The sequence below is a fragment of the Marmota flaviventris genome, chromosome 3 (genome assembly GCF_047511675.1).
Source record: "Marmota flaviventris isolate mMarFla1 chromosome 3, mMarFla1.hap1, whole genome shotgun sequence".
NCBI lineage: Eukaryota > Metazoa > Chordata > Mammalia > Rodentia > Sciuridae > Marmota > Marmota flaviventris.
Genome location: NC_092500.1, coordinates 178,152,835 through 178,173,726, shown reverse-complemented (window position 1 = coordinate 178,173,726; position 20,892 = coordinate 178,152,835). Strand labels below are relative to the sequence as shown.

Below are 20,892 nucleotides of genomic sequence, written 5' to 3'. Positions count from 1 at the left end.
CATGAAGCCCAGAGGCCTCCTCTGTGCTGGGATGAAGCCATCCCACTGCACTCTCCTGGGGACCTGAAGCTCTCCGTCGAACATGGCCTTGGGCTCTCTTCCGTCTGGGTCACACCCCCGGGAGGGCTGCGTGCCCACGGCAGGGCCCTCTGCACACTGTGCACCCCGTCCATCTCTTCACCTGGACCCAGTCACACAGTAACAGGCCTAACAACAGGCTGGAGGCTGGAGCCAGAGGTGGCCCAGCGTGTGGGACGCATCGTGACCCCATTCCTTCTTGGGAGGACTGCTTCCTCTCTTCATGTCAAGTGACTCAAGCCTCATGGCTCATGAACTCTGTGCTTGCCGGGTCATTATTTAGGTCACAGTTTGCTCCACCTCTCCTGCCTGGGTCCCCGTGAGAAGACAGGCCATGTGATGGCAGGGAGGACATCTGGAGGCTCGCTCTTCATGAGATCTGGGCAGTTGTGTTTCCTGTTTCCTGTTGGTGGTTCCTGTGCAGCTGTTCCCAAGTTTCACATCCTTGTCTACAAATTTCTTTTTCATTTCATTTCAAGTGTAATTGTCTACAAATATTCTCCAGGAGGAAAATCTGGAAAGAAAACTCTTAGGTAAGTTTTCATTGTTGGTCAATTAACAAATATACTGATTCAGTGTGTTATTTGCTGGATTTGTCCACTTTATAGCTCTTCCCCTGACATTCTGAACACTAGATTTCTTTTATATGCCTGTATATTCCATTCACATCACATTATCCTTTGTGTTGATGGGGAAGGCAAGCTGTCTTTGAGCCTATAGATCTGTTCCTAAACTAGTCACTGTGTTGGAAAATATGTCAAAGTGGTTATCTATATCTAAGGAAAGAAGATAAGCATTTCTTAAAGTTGCCCTAAGTAAGATCTCAGGAGGCTGAGGCAAGAGGATCACTTGAGCCCAGGAGTTTGAGGCTAGCCTGGGCAATATAGGAAGACCCCACTTTGGGGGGAAAAAAAGAACTTTGTTTATAGTTGGGGATGTGGCTCGGCAGAGGAGTACTTGTGGGAGGTACTGGGTTTTATCCCAAAACAGAGGCAACAAGAAAAAGTTTTCGTAAAACCCTCTAGGTCACCCGAGTCCCACTTGGGATCATGCAAAGGGTTGTAATTGTCAGGATTTCTCGGATGATGTTTACTCCACCCAGCACACAGTGCCCTGTCCTGGGGTTCCCACCTGGAGCACTGTGCCCACTCCTAGAGTTCCTGCCTCGAACCGGGGTCCCACCCAGAACATTTGTGTCCCTCTCTGAGGGGAGTGGAGTGACTTGGAGGCATTTCCTCTTCCCAGAGGAGGGCTTCCCAACCTGGGCACTGCTGACATTCTGGGATGGAGCTTTCCTGCCATGAGCTGATCTGATGCTGTCTCCCCTCTGGAGAAAAGGACCACTTCCCCAGCTCTCCCCCCAATTGTGAAAGCCAAAACCATCTCCAGGCAAGGACAAACCCCAGGTACTGACTGGAGGAGGTGGCCATATAGCACAGCCTGACTTTGTGGCCCTGGGTCAGCACAGGCTTCTCAGGGCATTTTGTAGAGCGGGCTGTTATGGCCGAGTCTGGCCCACCAAGTGGAAGGGTTATCATGTGCCACCTTTAGCTTCAGGGACATCATGTTCCACAGCAACAGCCATGCCCACAGTGGTGTGGTGGACACCCCAACAGCAGAGACTTGGATCACAGAGCATCCATCATGTCACCAGAGACCTGCCCACTCTGGTTACAGGGGCAGCTCGGGAAGGCCAAGCAGACCCTCCAAGGTCAAAAAGCTCAGAGCCCTTTACTGTATTCTTGGATCCAAGCCCTAGGCACTGTTTTTTTTTTTTTTTGGTGGCTCAAACATTTTTAGAAAGATGTGCTTTTAGGAAAAAAAAATGGACACAAGTGTGCTTGCATGTGTAGATATGATTTCAGGAAGACACAGATTTCTCTGATGAGATTTTACTTTGTAGGAATCTTTAATTTTCTACAGTTAAAGAGAAATTACTCAAGATCCTTATTCAGACTGAGGGAGGATGGTGATGGGCAACTGCAGTGGGGTCTTGCCATAGGGGAGACAGTGGGCTCAACTGGAATGCAGGGTAGGTGGAGTCAGCCAAGGAGCAGGGAACATCCAGTTTAGGGGTTAACCCCTGCAGGGTGGACTCAACAGGATTCCTGCTGAGGAAGCTTAAGTGATGAAGATACTGAGGGCGGGTGAGGAATTTAATCAGATATCAAGGGGGGCGGATTTTCACTAAGTGGATCCTGCAGGATTCCTGCTGAAACTGGCCCACAGCTGTATCCTTGAGGGCCTCTGGAATCCCACCTGGAGTCAGTCCAGGGTGAGTCTTTGCCACAGGCAGGTGGAAAGCTGACCTGTTGGACTGGCTTTGCACAGCCTCTGGCTTGCTGCTGGCCTGGGTTCTACTGGTGTGAAGTCCTGTGATGGGCAACAGGACCATCTCTGGGGCCCACTGAATGAACTCCTGCTCTTGGATCTAAAATCATGGGAATTCTCTTCTCCCTCTCTCACCCTGAGGTACTTCCTCTGAAAACTCATTTGCTGAGTTCAGCAGAAAGAAATAGGCAGGAGAGGAGAAATCGCACCACCAGTCTGCGAATGTCTTTTAAAAGTCTGTCTTTCTTAAGGAAACAACCAAACGTTGCAATGAGCATGTTTTGCCTATGTGATCAGGAAAGGAACGATGAAGTATTCATTGCCACCTCCTTTAAAAAGTCATGTGAATTGTTTCCACACTACCAGTGCAATAGTATCTCAAGGTCCAGACTGGTCACATGCCACTTGTGGGTGTCTCTCAAGTTCAGCTGCACTCACCTGGACCTCAGCGGACACTGGGGGTGCCTGCGCAGACCCCGTGATACCTGACCAAACAAAGCAAGGCCAGTGTTTACATGTCTTGCATAGTAAGCTCATCAGGAATGTCCTTACTGTTGTTCCATGTGTAGGAGGGAGCAGCAGAGGGACAGGTGACCAAGATGGGTGGGTGGAGGCCAGTGACCAGGTGGTAAACATAGGCTTCTCAGGTGATGAGAGAAGGAATAGACTGGACTTCATCCAAAGTCCTCAAGTCCGACTGGAGTGTCCTGGGTTTTACCTACAATCGTTAACTGCAGGCTGAGGACCTAACCTGCAGGTCAGGGCTCATCTTTCTAAGCCACAGGTCTGGTGCAGGGCAGTCCCAACATCACTCCTTAGAGCGCCCTGAGGATGGACCGAGGAGTAGGGAAGGCCTGCAGCAAGCACCCACACACTCAACTATGTCTTCATACAAACCTACAGACGCAGGGTAGCAGTAAACCTAGAAGAAATATCAGAGCAACCACCAGAGGTGAAAGAGAATGCCAACTTTTCTCAGCAGGTGCTGGAGACGTGCTCACGCTGCACTCATGATTTAAACTTATTTCATGCCCAGAACAGTCCTGAGGGTGATAAGGCAGGTGTCTGACATGTTGCAGGAAAGGGGGCAAAGCAAGTCTCAGCGTCCATCCTGTTTTTAATTCGCCTCAGGAGACATTTTTGAAGGATTCTCGTCTAACAGGCTTTGGGTGGGGGCAGGCAGGGTGGGTGGAGATTTCTTGTTATAGAAAAGCACCTAATTTCATTTGTTCTTTCAACACTTATTGATCATCTGTTAAGTGCCAGGTAGTATTCTAGACCTGGGGACAGAGGGAGCAAAATTGGGGTCCCACTCTCAGGCTTCACATTTTAGCAGGAAGAAACAGGAAAATCAAATAACTGAAATAACACATAAATAAAACAACCACACAGCATTTTTATTTATAAATAAGACAAGCAGAACTGTAGTGTGTCTGACGGTGACAGAGTCATCTAGCTACAAAAGGCCTTAGGGAAGGCTCTGCTCCTGGTCACCTGCCCTCCCTGGATAGGTCCAGAAATCCCAAAGCACCTGGCCGGTCTTGCATCCACACTGCAGAAGCAAGCAGGTGCACACCGCAGGCTGTGCTGCCGCAGGTCTGACTCCAGAGCCACCTTCTCTGTGGTAGGCTGGGTTCTCCAGAGTCTGCCAGTCTTTGCTCTACAGGGCCCCATTGGAGGACACCCAAGGCCAGCCTCCAGGCCCAGTCTCTGGACAGGAGGGTGGTGCAGGCACACTTCTTTTCAGAACGCCAGCAGGCAGAGGCCCTGGCCACCTCTAAGGAACTTCTGCCACAAGGGCCAGCCTCACTGGGACTAACAGAACAGCTCCGCACTTCTCATGTCACCTTTTCTTAAGGGAAACGCTGCACAGGCCCAGGTGTCACCTGTCGCCCCAGGACGTCCTTGACTCTGGGTAGTTTCTGGGACAGGCTGGACGCTATTCTCTCCCAGCGGACATGTCGGACATGTCGTGTGGGTGTGCCTCCACCCCCTACACCTCTGCACAAGCCCGTCAGCCTCCAGGACCCTCGGAGGCCAGGCGCTCCCCGGGGCAGGGCCTCGCGGGGTCTGCGTGCGTGGGCTCTCCGTGAAGGGGTCTCGTGGGCTTCCGGGTGGGCAAGGGCCCCGCAGGGGTCTGCGTGGCGGGATCTTGTGGGTCGGGGTGAGGGGGTCCCCGGGGGTCCCGTGGGGGGTGGGTCCCGCGGCCCCCGGAGACGCCCCTGCACGGAGACAGGCAGACCTCGCCCTGGACACCTTCCCCCACCCACCCCCTCCAGCGAGCCGCCCGGGCTCCGGCTACCCGCCCAGGACGCGAAAGGCGGCGGCGGGCGGGAACCGCGGAACGCCCGGGGCGGGGCCCGCCGTCGCCACGCCCCCTCGCGGTGCGCGTGCGCGTGCGCCGTTGCGGCAGCGGGCGTGAGCGCGCGACGGCGGCGTCGGTGGCGCGGGCGCGGGGGGCGCGCCGGAGGGGCCGTGGCCAGGTGAGCGCCGGCTGGGTCGGGTGCCGCCGCGCGGGGAGCTGCCCGTCGTGCGGGGCGTCGGGGCTCGGGAAGGCCGCCGCTGCGTGGTCGACCCGCTGCCCAGCGCGGAGGGGCGCGGACGGGCCTGCGCCGCGGCGGGGCTGGGACCTGGGCCGGGTCGGCGGGCGGCGTCGGCGCGGCGGGAGGGACAGCGAGGGGCGCGCTGGACCAGGTGGCCACGGGGTGGGAGGGACAGCGAGGGGCGCCGAGGGCCGGGTCGCCGTGGGGTGGGAGGGACAGCGAGGGGCGCCGAGGCCCGTGTCCTCACGGGGTGCGAGGGACAGCGAGGGGCGCCGTGGGCCGTGTCCTCACGGGGTGGGAGGGACAGCGAGGGGCGCCGAGGGCCGTGTCCTCACGGGGTGGGAGGGACAGCGAGGGGCGCCGTGGGCCGTGTCCTCACGGGGTGGGAGGGACAGCGAGGGGCGCCGAGGGCCGTGTCCTCACGGGGTGGGAGGGGGCAGCGAGGGGCGCCGAGGGCCGTGTCCTCACGGGGTGCGAGGGACAGCGAGGGGCGCCGTGGGCTGTGTCCTCACGGGGTGCGAGGGGGCAGCGAGGGGCGCCGAGGGCCGTGTCCTCACGGGGTGGGAGGGACAGCGAGGGGCGCCGTGGGCTGTGTCCTCACGGGGTGCGAGGGGGCAGCGAGGGGCGCCGAGGGCCGTGTCCTCACGGGGTGGGAGGGACAGCTAGGGGCGCCGTGGGCTGTGTCCTCACGGGGTGCGAGGGGGCAGCGAGGGGCGCCGAGGGCCGTGTCCTCACGGGGTGGGAGGGACAGCGAGGGGCGCCGTGGGCCGTGTCCTCACGGGGTGCGAGGGGGCAGCGAGGGGCGCCGAGGGCCGGGTCGCCGTGGGGTGGGAGGGACAGCGAGGGGCGCCGTGGGCTGTGTCCTCATGGGATTCGAGGAGGTACAGCTAGGGGAGCTGTGGGCCAGTTTTCACGGGGTGCGAAGGGACAGCGAGGGGCGCCGAGGGCTGGGTCGCCACCGTGTGGGAGGGCTCTGGTAGGTCCCAGTAGGAGAGGAGGAGACAGAGTTGGGACTTGGCTGAGTCACCTCGGGGTGACCACCTGAGCCCTTGTAGACTCTCCAGTGACTGGGGAGAGGTGGCAGTTGCTGAAGCAGTTTGACTTCACCTTCTGTGTGATCTGCCACCATCCATTTACTGCTTATCTCCTTTCCATATTTTGTATTTTACTTAAACTTTTCAGGAATTGTGAAAAGTTTGAACCTTCCAGGAACAGCACTAGCCTGCTGTCCCTGGCCCCCAGACCCTAGTTGCTATGGAAACAGTGATGAACTGACTCTTTTCTTCTAAGCCCTTTCTGTTATGAAGAGCTCCCTGAGCATTCAGTCTCCTTGAAAAGAGCTAAAACAGCAGGTTCTCTGGGTGGCCTCCGAGAGGTTCACTAGGGAATGTTTTATGGTAGAAACTGGTAAAACCTTGGGGCATTGGGAGCACATCCCTAAGATAGGTCTCTGCAGCCACACACAAGTACCTGGAAGAGGATTAGCAGGGTAAATGTGATAACACATCACTAAAGAAAAGAAACAGGTAGCTTATATACTTTTATCCTTTTTTAAGAAAAGCCGGTGTGGGGGGGGGGGATGTGTATCTAGAAAAAAGATTGACCCAACAGGTAGCAAAAACTTGCAATAGTGCTTAGAGCCAAGTAGGAGGATTACAAGGTTTTATTTCTGTGTTTTCATGCTTGTTTATATTTTTAAAATAGCATGTATTTCTTTTGATTTTGGGAAAAATATTTTATCCACTGCCCATGTGTGATTCTCAAAATATTAGAAGTATAATTCTCATGCAAACAGCTCATGCCATTGTTATTTAGCTCATTAATAAAGGACCTACAAGGATGACGATGCTAGTTCACAGATAATATGCAGAAGTAGGATTTTTGTAGTGAGTGAATAAAAGGAATACCAAAAAATGGTTGCTGGGTTGGTTACAGAATTGGTATCACTGTATAATGAAACCCAGCCTTTGGGATTATTCTTCATCCTGGGTGGAAAGGAAACTTAACTAACCTTATCAGTGTTCTGTAGGTTAACCCCGATGTTGCAGATTGTGACTGTCTGGTCATGATCAGTGATTGATAAGTGTGTTTAGTTTTCCTAAAAGTCAAGAGATCCTGAAGGTTTTCTGAAACCGTGATTTGGCTTGGCAAAAAAGTTTTCCCTCTTTGACTTCATTTCCAAGTTTTGGATAAACGACTTTTTTTGGCAGGGGGTGGGGACGGTTACTGGGGATTGAACTCAGGGGTACATCCCCAGTCCTATTTTGTTTTTTATTTAGAGACAGGGTCTCGCTGAGTTGCTTAGTGCCTCACGGTTGCTGAGGCTGGCTTTGAACTCACTATCCTCCTGCCTCAGCCTCCCGAGCTGCTGGGATTACAGGCGTGCACCACTGCGACTGGCTTGGATGAACTACCTTAAACACAAAATGCTGGCATCCTCCAGGAGCAGGAGCTGTCTTCAGATTAGGGGCAGGCAGAGATGAAAGGTCCTGTGACTGCTGTATCCCAGCTCCTGGTGACAAGGCTACCTGGTTACATGGCAGCACAGGACTGGCACTCTCTTTTTTTTTTTAAGAGAGAGTGAGAGAGAATTTTTTTTTAATATTTATTTTTTAGTTTTCGGCAGACACAATATCTTTGTTCGTACATGGTGCTGAGGATCGAACCCGGGCCGCACACATGCCAGGCGAGCACTACCGCTTGAGCCACATCCCCAGCCCCTAGGACTGGCACTCTTATTAATTTGTATTCAAACTTTTTTAAATGCAACATTCACTGAAGTAGAACAACTGAACCTTATCAGAGAAAGAATAAGAACAGGGTTGGAGAAACGTTTTCCCAAAGAAAGCAGAGATCTTCAGAGAGGGGGCTTTAGGCTGGTCCTGATGTGGCAGCACTTTCAGGCTCCCTTCTCTCTCAGCTCTGCCTCCACCAGTGAGGCCAAAGGGCTGAGTAGAGAACGGGAGGACTTGGTTGCAGCCCTAGAGGCCACAGTGACGCCAGCTGTGCAGCACACTTTAGGCCTCACTCGGGGCTGATGGGAGGCAGGAGTGCAGGGGGAACAGTGGTGACCCCGCAGCCTTTTTTGCCTCAGGTGAGAGGGAAGTGGTCAGGCCAGGGAGTAGAAATATATGCAGAAGGAGAACTAGAGCTTGTCACCTAGCCCTCTGTGCTGCCCACCAGACAAAGGCCCAACAGAACCTCTCTGGGCTCCCACCTGGTGACTCAGGATGAGTTGCAGCTGTCCTGCTGAGATGCCTCACAGCAGCTTTCAGGGCTCTGCAGGACTCTTGGGAAGGCTGACCAGCTAATCCTGGGACCCTGCAGTGCAGGGGCGGAGGTGGTGGGGCATTGGCCTTCTACCCTCAGCTCAGGCAGTTGAGTACAACTCAGGCAGTTTCTGCCTTCTCAGCTGGAGGATGCTGAATGGCACTGGGAGACCAATGCACAGGCTTGCCCAGGGGCTCTCTGCACACTGCTGTGGGGGCATGCATAACGAGGAGGTCTGAGCACTGAATCAGGTGAGGGAATTGGCGATGCTCTGGTGTTTATGATCTGCTGTTTCCGTATGTAACTGGCACCTTGCCTGGGCCTTCCCTCAGGGCCTGCTGGGTCTCAACTCTGGCCTGCCTGCTTGATCTGTATGCAGTTCTTCCTTTAGATATGGTCCTGTTTCCAAAAAGGTGCCCAGAATACCTGGGAACCATTTTGTCTCTGCAATTAAAAATTAAATGAACCAGCCAAATGTGCCTGGCACATGGTAGATGCTTCAGCCCTTTTCTATTCTGTACTTCTGTATATTTCTTCCTCTCATATTTAGACACTTGGGCTTAATGTGGTTAAGAGAGAAATTTATTTTATTAGCTTCTTTTTTTGTGTGTGTATGTGATATTGGGGATCAAATTCAGGACCTTCTGTATGCTAGGCAAGCATTCTGTCTCTACTTTTAATCTTGAGACAGAGTCTCATTAAATTGCCAGGCTGGCTTTGAACTTGATATCTTCCTGCCTTAGCTTTCTGAGCAGCTGGGATTATGGCTTGTGCGTAGCCCAGCTTATTTTTTAGCTTTTGGTTAGCAAAACCAAGATGAGAACCCACTAGACTGGGCTGTTCTTGATCTAGTGCTGGTGTCCTGGGGTCCCTTCCAATCTGACCTACTCAGAACCTTCCTGAAACAGCACTGGTACCCATCACATCACAAGGTGGATGCAGGCAGAACTTTTTGGATTGGGGACCCACCCATGCCAAGCAGAGGCCCCATGAAGCTGGGTAGATTGGCCCAGAGCATGTTGATGCAATCATGGCAGAATGGGAACTGTAGCCCCGATCTCATGACTGACTCGGGGAAAAGCACAAGCAGTCATTTTAGGATAAGTATGTTTCAGCAGTTTTGTGCAGTATAACTCTTAGTGGGCTGCAGTTCCGTGTTGAGATTAAGGGTCTGATTAAGGTTTGTCTCCTCCCACAGCTCTGGATTTGGCTTGAAGCAGGTCTGCACCTGTAATGTCAATGGGTCAGAAAGTACAGACCACACCAGGGCCAAGGTCTCTGGTCAGTCTCTTGGTTCATTGTTAAATTTGGAGATGTGTAAGTCCACTGGATTCTTACCATAACACAATCAGAGGCATGAGCCATGAAGTGTTGGTTTGGGACAGAATAGCCTTCTGGCCATCATCCATCAGAGTCCACATACCCCAAGAAGGTACTAGGGGTGGAACAACATGGAGCCATCTGAATTCCAGAAGAGATGTGAGTGCTAGTGGTCTTTTCTCCTCCAACTCAAAGAGTTTTGTTCACACAACATGACCTGTATTAAAGTTGAAAGAACACACGTCTCTGGGGTCTTGCCTCTGACTATATGACCACCTTCAAATCCAGGAGTTAATAGTTCCAGGGGTTTCTTCTGGCATTTGTAATAAACCCCAGAACTCGCAGTGGGCATGGGCTCATGTGAGCTGGGGCTTTTGGTGTCATCAGGGGTGTGGCCTAGGATGTTTTTCCAGGAATTGCCGTAGACGGCTAGTGTAGTGCTCCTGGTGGCGCCAGCCTGCCTACTCATGGTTGTCATCTGGAGGCCCTCCCAGAGCACTGGGGAACAGCCCCAGGGGGGGATCCTACTCTTCACTCCTGACCCTGAGGAAGTGCCAGGTCAGACTGCATCCTTGCTGCAGAGGCTCCTGTGGGTGGCCGATTTCATGTGCCTGTTTTATAAACAAAGGGCTGGAGTAGGTAGCTTCACAGGTCCTTCAGTTTTGTTTTGTTTTTCCTTGTTAAGAGAAGAAAAAGTTTATTTGGTCTTCATGGTTTCAGAGGTCTCAGTCCATAGACTGCCAACTCCATAGCTCTGGGCCTCAAGTGAATATCATGGCAGAGGAAAGCCACTCAAGACATGGCAAACAGCAGACAGAACTTCACTCACCAGGGGAAAAATATAAACCACAAAGACACACCCTAGTGACCCACCTCCAGCCTCTCCCCACCTGCCTACAGTCACCCCAGTTAATGCACTGATTCGGTTAAAAACTCTCATAATTCAATCATTTTGCCTCTAAGCTTTCTTGTGTGCATGGACTTACACACAAGCATTGGGGGACACCCAGTGTAAATCCGACATTCCGTCCTGGTTCCAGCATTACCCAAAAGTCCAAGTTAAAGTCCTGTTATATCGGATATATAATGGCACAGAGTAACATTTCCATTCCACAAGGGAGAAATAGGGGTTTAGAAAGAAGAAATGGGACCAAAGCAAGACTGAAATCCAATTGGGCAAACAAGTCTAGCTCCATGTCTCGCATCTGGGGCACATGGCCTCATGATGTTCTCTCTAAAGGGCTGGTGTAGCTCTACCTTATGACCTTGCTGGTTGTGGTTTCTCTGTTGGCTTCTTTCTTTTTAATTCCTACAACTTTTGTTGGCTTATGTCTCACATTACTGGCCTCTCTTGGGGTGGAGGTGTCTCTACTGCAGCTTTGGCTTCCTTTTCACATCTCCATGTATTGCTCTCTCAGGGGCAACCCACAGGGACTCCAACTCTACTATACTTTTCCTGGCCTCTCAGTGGAAGCCTTCATGACCCCCTAACCCATCCTGCATTCCTGTAGAACCAGTACCGTGTGATTTATGCCAAGGTCTGACACCATCTCAAGCAGTAGCCAAGCCTCCTGGGACCACAGTTGCACCAACCTCTAAATGCCTGGGCAGCTGTACTTGGTGAAACAACTTGTTAGGCTCCTCTGTGCAAGCAGAGTGCCCCCATGGTCTCCTCTCAATGGAATTCTGTTACATTCTTGAGCCTGAGATAGGTATGGTCTTGCCAACTCCCGAGATGCCATCAAGCCATCTTTCCTATGGTTCTGGGTAAAGCATTTAGCATTTCTTTAGTAGCCCTAATCACTTTACCAACCATACCTTCCTTGGACACAGTTTTACTTGCAGTTTTCTGGCCAAACTTCAAGTTTTTGAAATTTTTCTGTTCTGCTCCTGGTCATCACAGTAAACTTGGTTAAAAGCTACCAGCACTCTCCATGCCACTACCTGACTGCTGTGCTGCCTCAAAATTTCCTGTGTCCCATTAAGAAGTCCATCACCTTTAAATTTAGGCTCACAGAAAATCTCAGGACATGGGCAAAATGTAAATGACTTCCAAGCCAGAACATAACACAAATGCCTGCTAGTCCAATTTCCAATAGAGTCCTCTTATGAACCCTCATGAGCCTAGTCTTTACTGTCCATAGTCCTGTTTGCATTCTGGTTTTTTGACCTCCCATGAGTGGCTCATTAAGCTCCAGTTACAACATTCTAAAGCTTCTCCAGTTTTCACTGCTGAACTTTTCAAAAATTTTCCCCCCACAAATCAGCTCCAAATTCTTCTGAACCAGATGGTCAGGTTGGTCCCAACAGGGACCCCACTCTATGTACCGATTTCTGTTTCAGTCAGCTTTTTCATTGCTGTGACCAAAAGCCCTGACAAGAACACTTTTAGAGAAAGAAAAAAATTATTTCACACAGTTTCAGAGGTTTCAGTCCACAGACAGCTGACTCCATAGATTTGGGTCCAAGGTGAGGTTGAATATTATGGCAGAGGAAAGCAGCTCAGGACATCATGGTCAGGAAGCAGAGTGGTTTCTTCACTTCTGAGAAACCCGAGACTGGTTTTTCCAGTTTCATAAAATAGGTCCAATCTTAGGTAAATTTGACCACTTGAGCACAATTTACAATCTGTGTAGTCAGCAGATATTTCAGGAATACCTGCTGTGTATCAGACATTGCATCAGCCAGCAGAATATAAAACAATGGACAGGCAGGTATGGGCTGTGCCCTCAAAGAGCCTGTCTGGTGGAGGTTGGATTGAGCCATTAGAGTGCATTTGGGGTGTAGGAGTGGAGAAAATACAAGGTGCTTCAGGAGCTTACAGTGGAGGCACTTCCTCTAGCCTGGAAGATGTCTGGAACAAATGCCTTTAGTGCAGGCAGCAGGGGGTCTCAGCACTTCAGAGGCCCAGTCAAGGAGAATGTGATGTTTCGGAGAACTGGAAGGTTCTAGCATGGGGTGAGATGAGGGGATGTTGGGAATGGAGTCCAGAGGGGTAGGTGGGTTATTCCTGAAGACTCCTGTAGGTCCTGGGCAGACATACCCCACTGGCTTTGGGAAGCCCCACCAGTGCCTTAACCAAGGAAATAACATGAGGAATGGGAACACAGGTTCCTAGAACAAGCTCTTGCTGTTGACAGTGGGACAAATGAGATGGCTACCTCCCAGCATGGAGGCAGGGAGTTCTTGGGTCTGTTGGAAGTGGAATGTGGGGCCTGTACTGTGTGATGTCCAAGTTTATCAGACTTAAGTTAGAATAGGAAATGGTAGTAAAAAAGCAGAAATATAGAAAGTACAGGGAACGAATGAACTTATACTTTTACGTTGCTGCAGAGGACAGTTATTGCTTTATTTTAACTTGTTTTTTGTTTGCAGTACTGGGAGTTGAACCCAGGGCCTCACATGCTTGGCAAGTGCTCTCTGCTGAGCAACACACCATCCCTTTTTATTTTCTTTGGAGAAAAGGTTTCACTAAATTGCCCAGACTGGCTTCAAACTTGCAGTCCTCCTGCCTCTGGCCCCACCCCCACCCCCCACCCCCGTAGTTGTTATCAGTGGTATGTACCACCATACCCAGATGAATGTGTTTTTTGAGTAGATAAATACATTGATATGGTTCAGAGTATCTCCTGCCTTGAGCCACTGTTAATAGGAGAAAGTGAATTTTTGAAATAGGACATGTGTAGCTTCATACACAGCTTCACAAAACAAACTGGAGCACCAAGACAATGTTCTCTCAGGTTCTGGAAGTAAAGTCTTTAAAACTATTACAGGGTAACCTAGATGTTCTTCCTGTGGACTGTGACTCATCTACCTGATGGACAGGCTGCCTTTATTTGCCTGTGGAATCCGCAGGAAGTGTGCAGTCCAGTGCGATTGGGTTCCAGTGTTCCTGCCCGTTCACGTTTACGGGTGTGCCGCTCCATCCAGAGTTCATTTTTGCTCACTCTCCTGTACTGCCCATGGGAGTGATCGTGCAGTGTTGTGGTCTTTGTAAGTGCATAGGAGTAGGAGACAGAATTAAAGAAGTATTTCTGAGTGTGTGTTGCTGGGGCAATGATGCATCCTTCGGTAAAGTCAACATACGGTGCATTCTCTTCTTCAGATCAAAGGCGGATACATGAAGATCCCAGCGCGAGCTGCACTGTCTCCTTCCACAAGTCACAGCACAGGGCCCAGCAGCCCCCAGACGTCCTTGGCCCCAGGACTACTCTGGTGTACGGTTTGGGACAATGACTCCTGTGAGCGAAGGGGGCACATCCAACAGCGTTTTTGACCTGGACTATGCTTCCTGGGAGATCCGCTCCACACTGGTGGTCGCAGGCTTTGTCTTCTACCTGGGTGTCTTTGTGGCCTGCCACCAGCTGTCGTCCTCCCTCAACGCCACTTACCGTTCTCTAGGGGCCAGAGAGAAGGTCTTCTGGGACCTGGCAGCCACGCGGGCTGTCTTTGGCGTCCAGAGCTCAGCTGCGGGCCTGTGGGCTCTGCTGTGGGACCCTGTGCTTCAAGCTGACAAAGCGCTTGGCCAGCAAAACTGGTGCTGGTTCCACATCACCACAGCCACAGGGTTCTTCTTCTTTGAAAATGTGGCCGTTCACCTGTCCAACATGTTCTTCCGTACCTTTGACTTGTTCCTGGTTGTGCACCACCTCTTTGCCTTTCTTGGATTTCTAGGCTCAGCGATCAATCTCAGAGCTGGCCACTACCTAGCGATGACCACATTGCTGCTGGAGATGAGCACCCCCTTTACCTGCATTTCCTGGATGCTCTTAAAGGTAAGCATATCTATGGGAGGTGGTTACTGCAGAGGATGCTGGACAAGGTGCCTTGAACATTTAACCTCTGGCTGAGCACTGTGGACCCATCGGCAGCAGGACCACAGCCCACCCATGCAGGAAGAAGCTCATGTAGTCGAATTTTATTAGCTTCAATTTTATTATTGATTTCTTGATTTTAAGCTTTTCATACTTATTGCTCCTTAAGATACTTTGCTTTCTTTTTGAAAACATGCTTTTTTTTCTTTCAATGCTTAAAAAAAATTTTGAAGTAATACCTATGTGTACACATATATCCTTATTGCTTTTTAGTTCTCACTCGCCCTGGCTCAGATGGCCATGCTGACCCCAGGCCACGTGGTGCCCACAGGGTGTTCACAAGTGGCCAGACTTGGCCCCTAGTGTGGAGACTTGCCCAGGTTTTCCCTTTTGTTTAGAAGACGCATATTTTTAATGTGTGTCTTCTGTACATGGTGAGGATTCTCATTTTGGTGTCAAAATTATCTTCATGTTAAATCCTTTTTGACAATTTTTTTGGTAAGAATCTTGCAATCTTTTATGATATATTACCTTGTTCACAGAGTATTTTATACAGAACTTGAAATACCACTAGTGTTTAATAATTCAGACATATAGGTCATATTTTGGAGCATTTCTCAATCAGAACACTGTGGTAGGTAAGCTTTGTGAAGGGAAATGAATGAGTATAAAAATGTTGTTCCAGCCTTCAGAGCCAGTGGGTGATGGCATGGTGTGTCACCTAGTTGGTGTGACAAGCGTTTGTGCAGCACTAGCTGTGTACTTCAGGATCTACTGGATGTAGGCCTGTTGTGTCATAGGAGAGCCAGCAGCACAACACGCACTTTTGGAGACCCAGCTGTGTGCCCAGCCTTGTGCTAGGACCTGCATTTGCCATGACCCCATTTGGGCGATAGCTGGTTATGTCTTTAGGTGACAGGAGTGTTCAGGGTCACGGCCCCTTCTGAGGCATGTGCAGTGAAGATGCATGAGGTGGGTACCACAGACCACAGTACCGAGTGTCCCCTGCAGCCACTGGAGACAAACAGTTCCCACCATTAGAAGGCTAATGAGGAGCTGCAGGGATCCCTGAGGGGCAAGGTTTGAGGTTGCATGCTTGTCTGTGGCAAGAGCGATTGGGTGGGCTTCACCAGAGAGGAAGGTGGGAGCCATGATCACACTAAAAGTCACTACACATCCACCCACCCCTGGGTGCTGTGCCAGCCTCGAGAGTGGATATGTAGCAGCTGGTAAGTGTGGGACCATCTTAGGTGAAATTCTGGGACCTGGGGCTCTATCAGCACCTGCCCATGTTATGTGGAGATTTAGTTTTCTCTGTGAATTCCCTGCCCCTGACTTGGCATGGGTACCAGCATAGGCATCCTGAGGATGAAGGAATATGTGCAAGAGGGGCCTTGGCCAGCTCTCTGCCCGCCTATTCCTCTTGCACTGAAAAGCAGGGTCTCAAAAGCAGCCCTGCCATGCAGAGCATGGTGTAATTGGGAATGCTCGCTCACAGATGTACAGTGTCACTGAACTAAGGTCACGATGCTGGGCTTGTGATAATGCATGTGTTTTGAAAACGAGTTTACAAATGTCTTACATTTTAAATTTTTTTTTATTGAAAAATTTTTAAAAAGAGAGAGAAACCTCTTAAGCTCAGGAAATAATGCCCAGAGTTAATAAATAGGACAGCATCAATTAAAAAACTTCTGTATAACAAAGGAAGCAATTAAGAATGTGAAGAGAGAACCCACAGAATAGGAGAAAATTTTTGCTACCTACTCATCTGGGAGAGGATTAATATCTAGAATATCTAAAGTGCTCAAAAAACTTTACACCCAACATATCAAATAACTCAAGTAATAAATGGGCAAATGAACTAAATAGATACTTCTCAAAAGAAGAAATACAAAGAACAACAAATACGTGAAAAAATGTTGAACATCATTAGCAATTAGGGAAGTGCAAATCAATATGACCAATATGGAAATCGGTATGGAGGCCTCTCAAAACTGTAGGCATGGAACCACCATATGATCCAGCTATCCTACTTCTTGGTATTTATCCTGAAGAATTAAAGTCATTGTACTCTAGTGACACAGGCATACCCATGTTTATAGCAGCACAATTCACAATAGCCAAACTATGGAACCAGCCCAGGTGGCCATCAAGGGAAGAATGGAAAAAGAAAATATGGTGTATATACACAACTGTGTTTTATTCAGCCATGGGAAAAATGAAATTATGGCATTTTCAGGAAAAATGTGGAACTAAAGACCATCACGTTAAGTGAAATAAGTCAAACTCAAGGTGAAGGGTCATGTGTTTCCTCTTACACATGGAGAAAACAAAGGTGGGAGTGTCCCCTAAAGGTCAAAGAGAGGTCCATAGAGGAAAAGGGGCAAGGAGTGGGAGGCAAGGAGGGAAGGAGACGTGCTGGAGAGTAATATTGGCCAACTATATTGTCACGTTGTGTGCATGGACGGATGTGTCACAGCAGATCTCACAATAACACACCAAAAAAATGTGGGAGGAAAAACAGGAGAAAGGAAGGGGATGGCAAGGAAAGGAGAGGAAGGCAGACAGACATGGAGGTCTTCCTGTCTGCATTCCTCAGGAAGTCAGGGCTGGGGCTGGCTGGGCTCCCCACATCCTGTCCCTCCAGCCGAGACGGGAGTGGCCTGCACCTCCTGGAGGGCCTGCCTCCCAGCGAGGGGCTTCTGCAGGTGCTTGCTCCTCAGGTGTGGTGGGGCCAGCCCGGGAGCCCTCAGCACCTCGGGGACACTGTCACAGGTGGAGTGACCACTAGTGAGAGACTGTTGGGGTTGGTGTTGAGGGTGCAGTTTGTGCAGGACGGAGACGAGCATTTACTTCTTACCCTCCTCCAGTTGACTGCACATGGCCAGCAGACCCACCCCAGAAGTGCGCCTCCTGAGTTAATGCAGCTGAGGGTCGGTATGACCCGGGGCTCTGCTTTTTTACTGTCCTGTTTCAGATACTAAGTGTTATAAATGAAGGCTGTGTTTAAAACATCCAACTTCTTTTGAGCTCCTAATAAAGCTCGTGGATTGTTGCAGAGTGGGGTGTCCGGATCCTGGAATTTCCCATCTTTGAGTCTGACTTGACAGGGCTAAAGGATATAAATCAAAACAAGAGGCCAGCCTGACTTAGGTGGCCTTGCCAGGCTCACAGGGTGGCTCATGCCTAGGGCTGGGTCTAGATGTGGTTAGAATCCGTAATGAATGAGCCTCAGGACTCGGTCTTTGGGACACGAACTTCCACACCACAGCCCAAGATGCCAAAGAAGTGAATTGAACCCAAGAAACTTAACCAATCACTGAGCCACAGCCCTTTTTCAGTTTTTTATTTTGAGACAGGTACTCACTATGTTGCCAGGGGTGGCTTTGAACTCATGATCTCCCTGCCTCAGCCTCTGAACCTCTAGGATTATGGCCACGTGCACACACTGGTATGTAAGCCCAGGCTGCTCCACATGCAGGTTCCCTGTGCATTGTCTAGTGTGAGGAAGAGCAGGTGTGTCTGATCTGCTGCCGTCTCAGGAGGTTATTTCAGGGGCACATTCACAATGTTTGGAATAAAACATAAGTTCTTTGTCTATTTTTCCTGTGTATCACCAAGATAATTCCTTGTGTCTTGATCCCGTCCCCTGGTTTTTGCCAGTGTGGTGTGCACACTTTCAGGCCAGCGTGAGAGCAGCATACCTGTCTTGTTGATTCAGTGACTGCGGAGGTTGAAGTGACGTGTCTCAGAGGTTGGCCCTGCCTGTCTCTCTCGCTTGCCCTGCATCCAGTGTGGCTGCTCCTGCTGCTGATGTCCTTTTGCAAGTGCAGGACAGTATCCCAGTCCTGGGAAGGAGCTGGTGCCAGGAAGTACCTTGGTCTGCATCAGGCAGGGCCCTGCCCCTTGTGTTCCTGGTCTCATGGGTCAGGCCCAGTAGTTACGCTGGAACTAGCTTCAGTGGTCACTCAGCATAGTTAAGGCAAGTCCATTTTGGCCTGTGTCCAAGGACTCATGACGTTGAAATATTAAGAATTGAACCAGAGCCAGGTGCGGAGGTGCATGCCTGTAATCCCAGCATCTCAGGAGGCTGAGGCAGGAGGATCACAAGTTCAAAGCCAACCTCAGCAACTTAGCAAGGCCCTAAGCAACTAAACAAGACCCTGTCTCTAAATAAAATATAAAAATGGCTGGGGATTGGGGGTGTGGCTCAGTAGTTACCCCCCGGGTTCAATCCCCAGTACCAAACAAACAAACAAAGAAAAGTGAACCAGGACCTGCATTTTACCCTGAGCTTCTCTGTTCTAGAAGGTTCTTTTCCTGAGTCAAGGTGCAGGGCTTGATGGCATCTATCTTCTGCTGTTGCTACATAAGCAGAGCTGATTTTCCCAATGTGTGCAAGTTCAAGGTAAAGCAAAGCTTCAGGGAGCAGAAATCAAGAGTGACAAGGCTGGCAGGTGAGGTGCCAGCAGGGCTCACCAGGGCTCAGGCGCTCGGGTTCAGAGCTAGGTGCTCTGAGAGTGAAACGCAGGGAGCACGGAGCCCTGGCCAGAAAGCCCGCTGCTGGCAGAGGACGAGGCCTCCTTAGGTGTGAGCAGGCTGGCTGGCTGCATGCTGACACTCGTTTGTTGGTCCGCAGGCCGGCTGGTCCGAGACGCTGTTCTGGAAGCTCAACCAGTGGCTGATGATCCACATGTTTCACTGTCGCATGGTCCTCACCTACCACATGTGGTGGGTGTGCTTCTGGCACTGGGGACGCCTCGTCAGCAGCCTGTACCTGCCTCATTTCGCACTGTTCCTTGTTGGGCTGGCCCTGCTCACACTCATCATTAATCCATATTGGACCCACAAGAAGACCCAGCAGCTTCTCAATCCAGTGGATTGGAACTTTGCACAGCCTGAGACCAAGAGCAGCCGGCCAGAGAGGACCAATGGTCAGGTGCTGCAGAAGAAGAAGCCATAGTGGCCGTAGTCGGGACCAGGTGGGCCACTGTGTCTGTGGATGCAGCACATGGGTTCCACAGCTCCGAGAACAGTGACTTTTGTAACAAATAAGGTCTTGACTATCTGTGTAGCGCTAAGTGGAACCCTGGCTTTCTAGTCACTAGTATTAATTCTGAAGTAGCCACAGAGTATTACGAGGCCTCCTTCACCTTCCGGAGCAGATCTTTGCCACTGTGACTTCCTGGACTCCTCTGGCTTGTTCCTGCAGGCAGTTAGCTCGGAGGAGGAGCCCTGGTGGCAGGCACACTGCCGGCTGGGGAGTGCTCGTTGCAGTGCTCCTAGCAGGTGTGCTCTGGGCTGCGTTGACTCCTCTTAGCCGCAGGCTCACATTCTGTGTGTATTATTCCAAAGACATTTTCCTTTAGTTGGAAAGGATTGGCCTAAGGAAGTCCCAGTGTATGGCCTTTTAAAGCTGGTGTGTAATGGTACCACCTAGTGGCAGTGGAGCCGTTGCGGTGGCCCTGGGTAGGAGACTGCCACCCAGGATGCCACCTGCCCTGACGGGAGTGCAAGTTATAAAAACTTCCACTTTTTTTTTTTAATCAAGAAAGATTTTTAAATGATTTTTATTGACATTGTATTTCCCAATTGACAGAATAAGGTAAGTGTTCAGCAAACAGATGTGTCTGGATTTCAGAGCCGTTTTTACTTGATGGTGGCCTGTAGGTACCCAGGCCAGACCCTGAATCCTTGATTGATATTTGTGGACTTTAAGGCAAGTTATTGAGGACTTCTTCCCTGAGATGTGTGGTTGACCCTAGTGGCCCTGGGCAGACCTGCAACCAGCTCTTGAGAAGGGGTCCCCAATGCACCTGGCTTTTACCACGCTGTACCCAGGTAGAATCTGCACACCAACTTAGCAGTGTTGACAGACCTACAAACATTTTATTCCCCATAAGTACATAATTAAAAGTGAAAGTATATTTTTATCAAAGCACCTTTGAATAAGTGCTTGCAGAAAATATGTTTTTATTGCTCTTAAAATCATGTGACCCTGCTTGTTTGCACCATGGAACTCTTGGGATAGTGTATTTTGATGACTGGTGCTTTAACTTTATTGATTGTGTTTAGATCAAGATATATGCCTATTTATCTCATCCTAAAAGTATTTAAGCTATGTCCCTGCTAAGATCCTTAACTAAAAACCCTGTTGCTCCTGATGGCTGCTCCGTTCTGCCCTGTCCCATGGAACCAGCATAAGCTGGTGGTTTTCCACTGGGCAGAAGTTTAATAAAGTGACTGATGTTTACAGAACCCGAATGAATGTCAGTTCCCATCTCTTAAAGTGAACTTCCCTCACTGACCAGGACCTGCAACCAGCTCTTGAGAAGGGGTCTCCAATGCACCTGGCTTTTACCACGCTGTACCCAGGTAGTATTTGCACACCTGGTGATATGTTGTCTTGGAAACAAATGTGACGGTCAAACCTCATGTGCTCGAGAAGCACTTTCAAGCACTGGGCTGAACTGGTGTCTGTACTTCACTGGGAGTCTGTCCTCCTCAGGGGTCCACACTTGACGCCCTCTTTCTTG

At 50.3% G+C, this 20,892-nt stretch overlaps 1 protein-coding gene across 4 annotated transcripts; it reads left to right on the top strand.

Moving 5' to 3' along the window:
- Window positions 1–453: 453 nt before the first annotated feature.
- Cln8 (CLN8 transmembrane ER and ERGIC protein) lies at window positions 454–20,620 on the top strand. Of its 4 annotated transcripts, none has more exons than XM_071610644.1 (3): window positions 454–611; window positions 13,648–14,317; window positions 18,996–20,620. In XM_071610644.1, exons 2-3 carry the CDS (start codon window positions 13,775–13,777, stop codon window positions 19,317–19,319), a joined length of 867 nt encoding a protein of 288 aa, XP_071466745.1. In that variant the 5' UTR covers window positions 454–611; window positions 13,648–13,774; the 3' UTR covers window positions 19,320–20,620. The 4 variants fall into 4 exon arrangements, with proteins under 4 accessions (XP_071466745.1, XP_071466744.1, XP_027807915.2 ...); XM_071610643.1 differs by lacking the exon at window positions 454–611 and adding an exon at window positions 4,820–4,892; XM_027952114.2 differs by lacking the exon at window positions 454–611 and adding an exon at window positions 9,428–9,539.
- The last annotated feature ends 272 nt before the right edge of the window (window positions 20,621–20,892 follow it).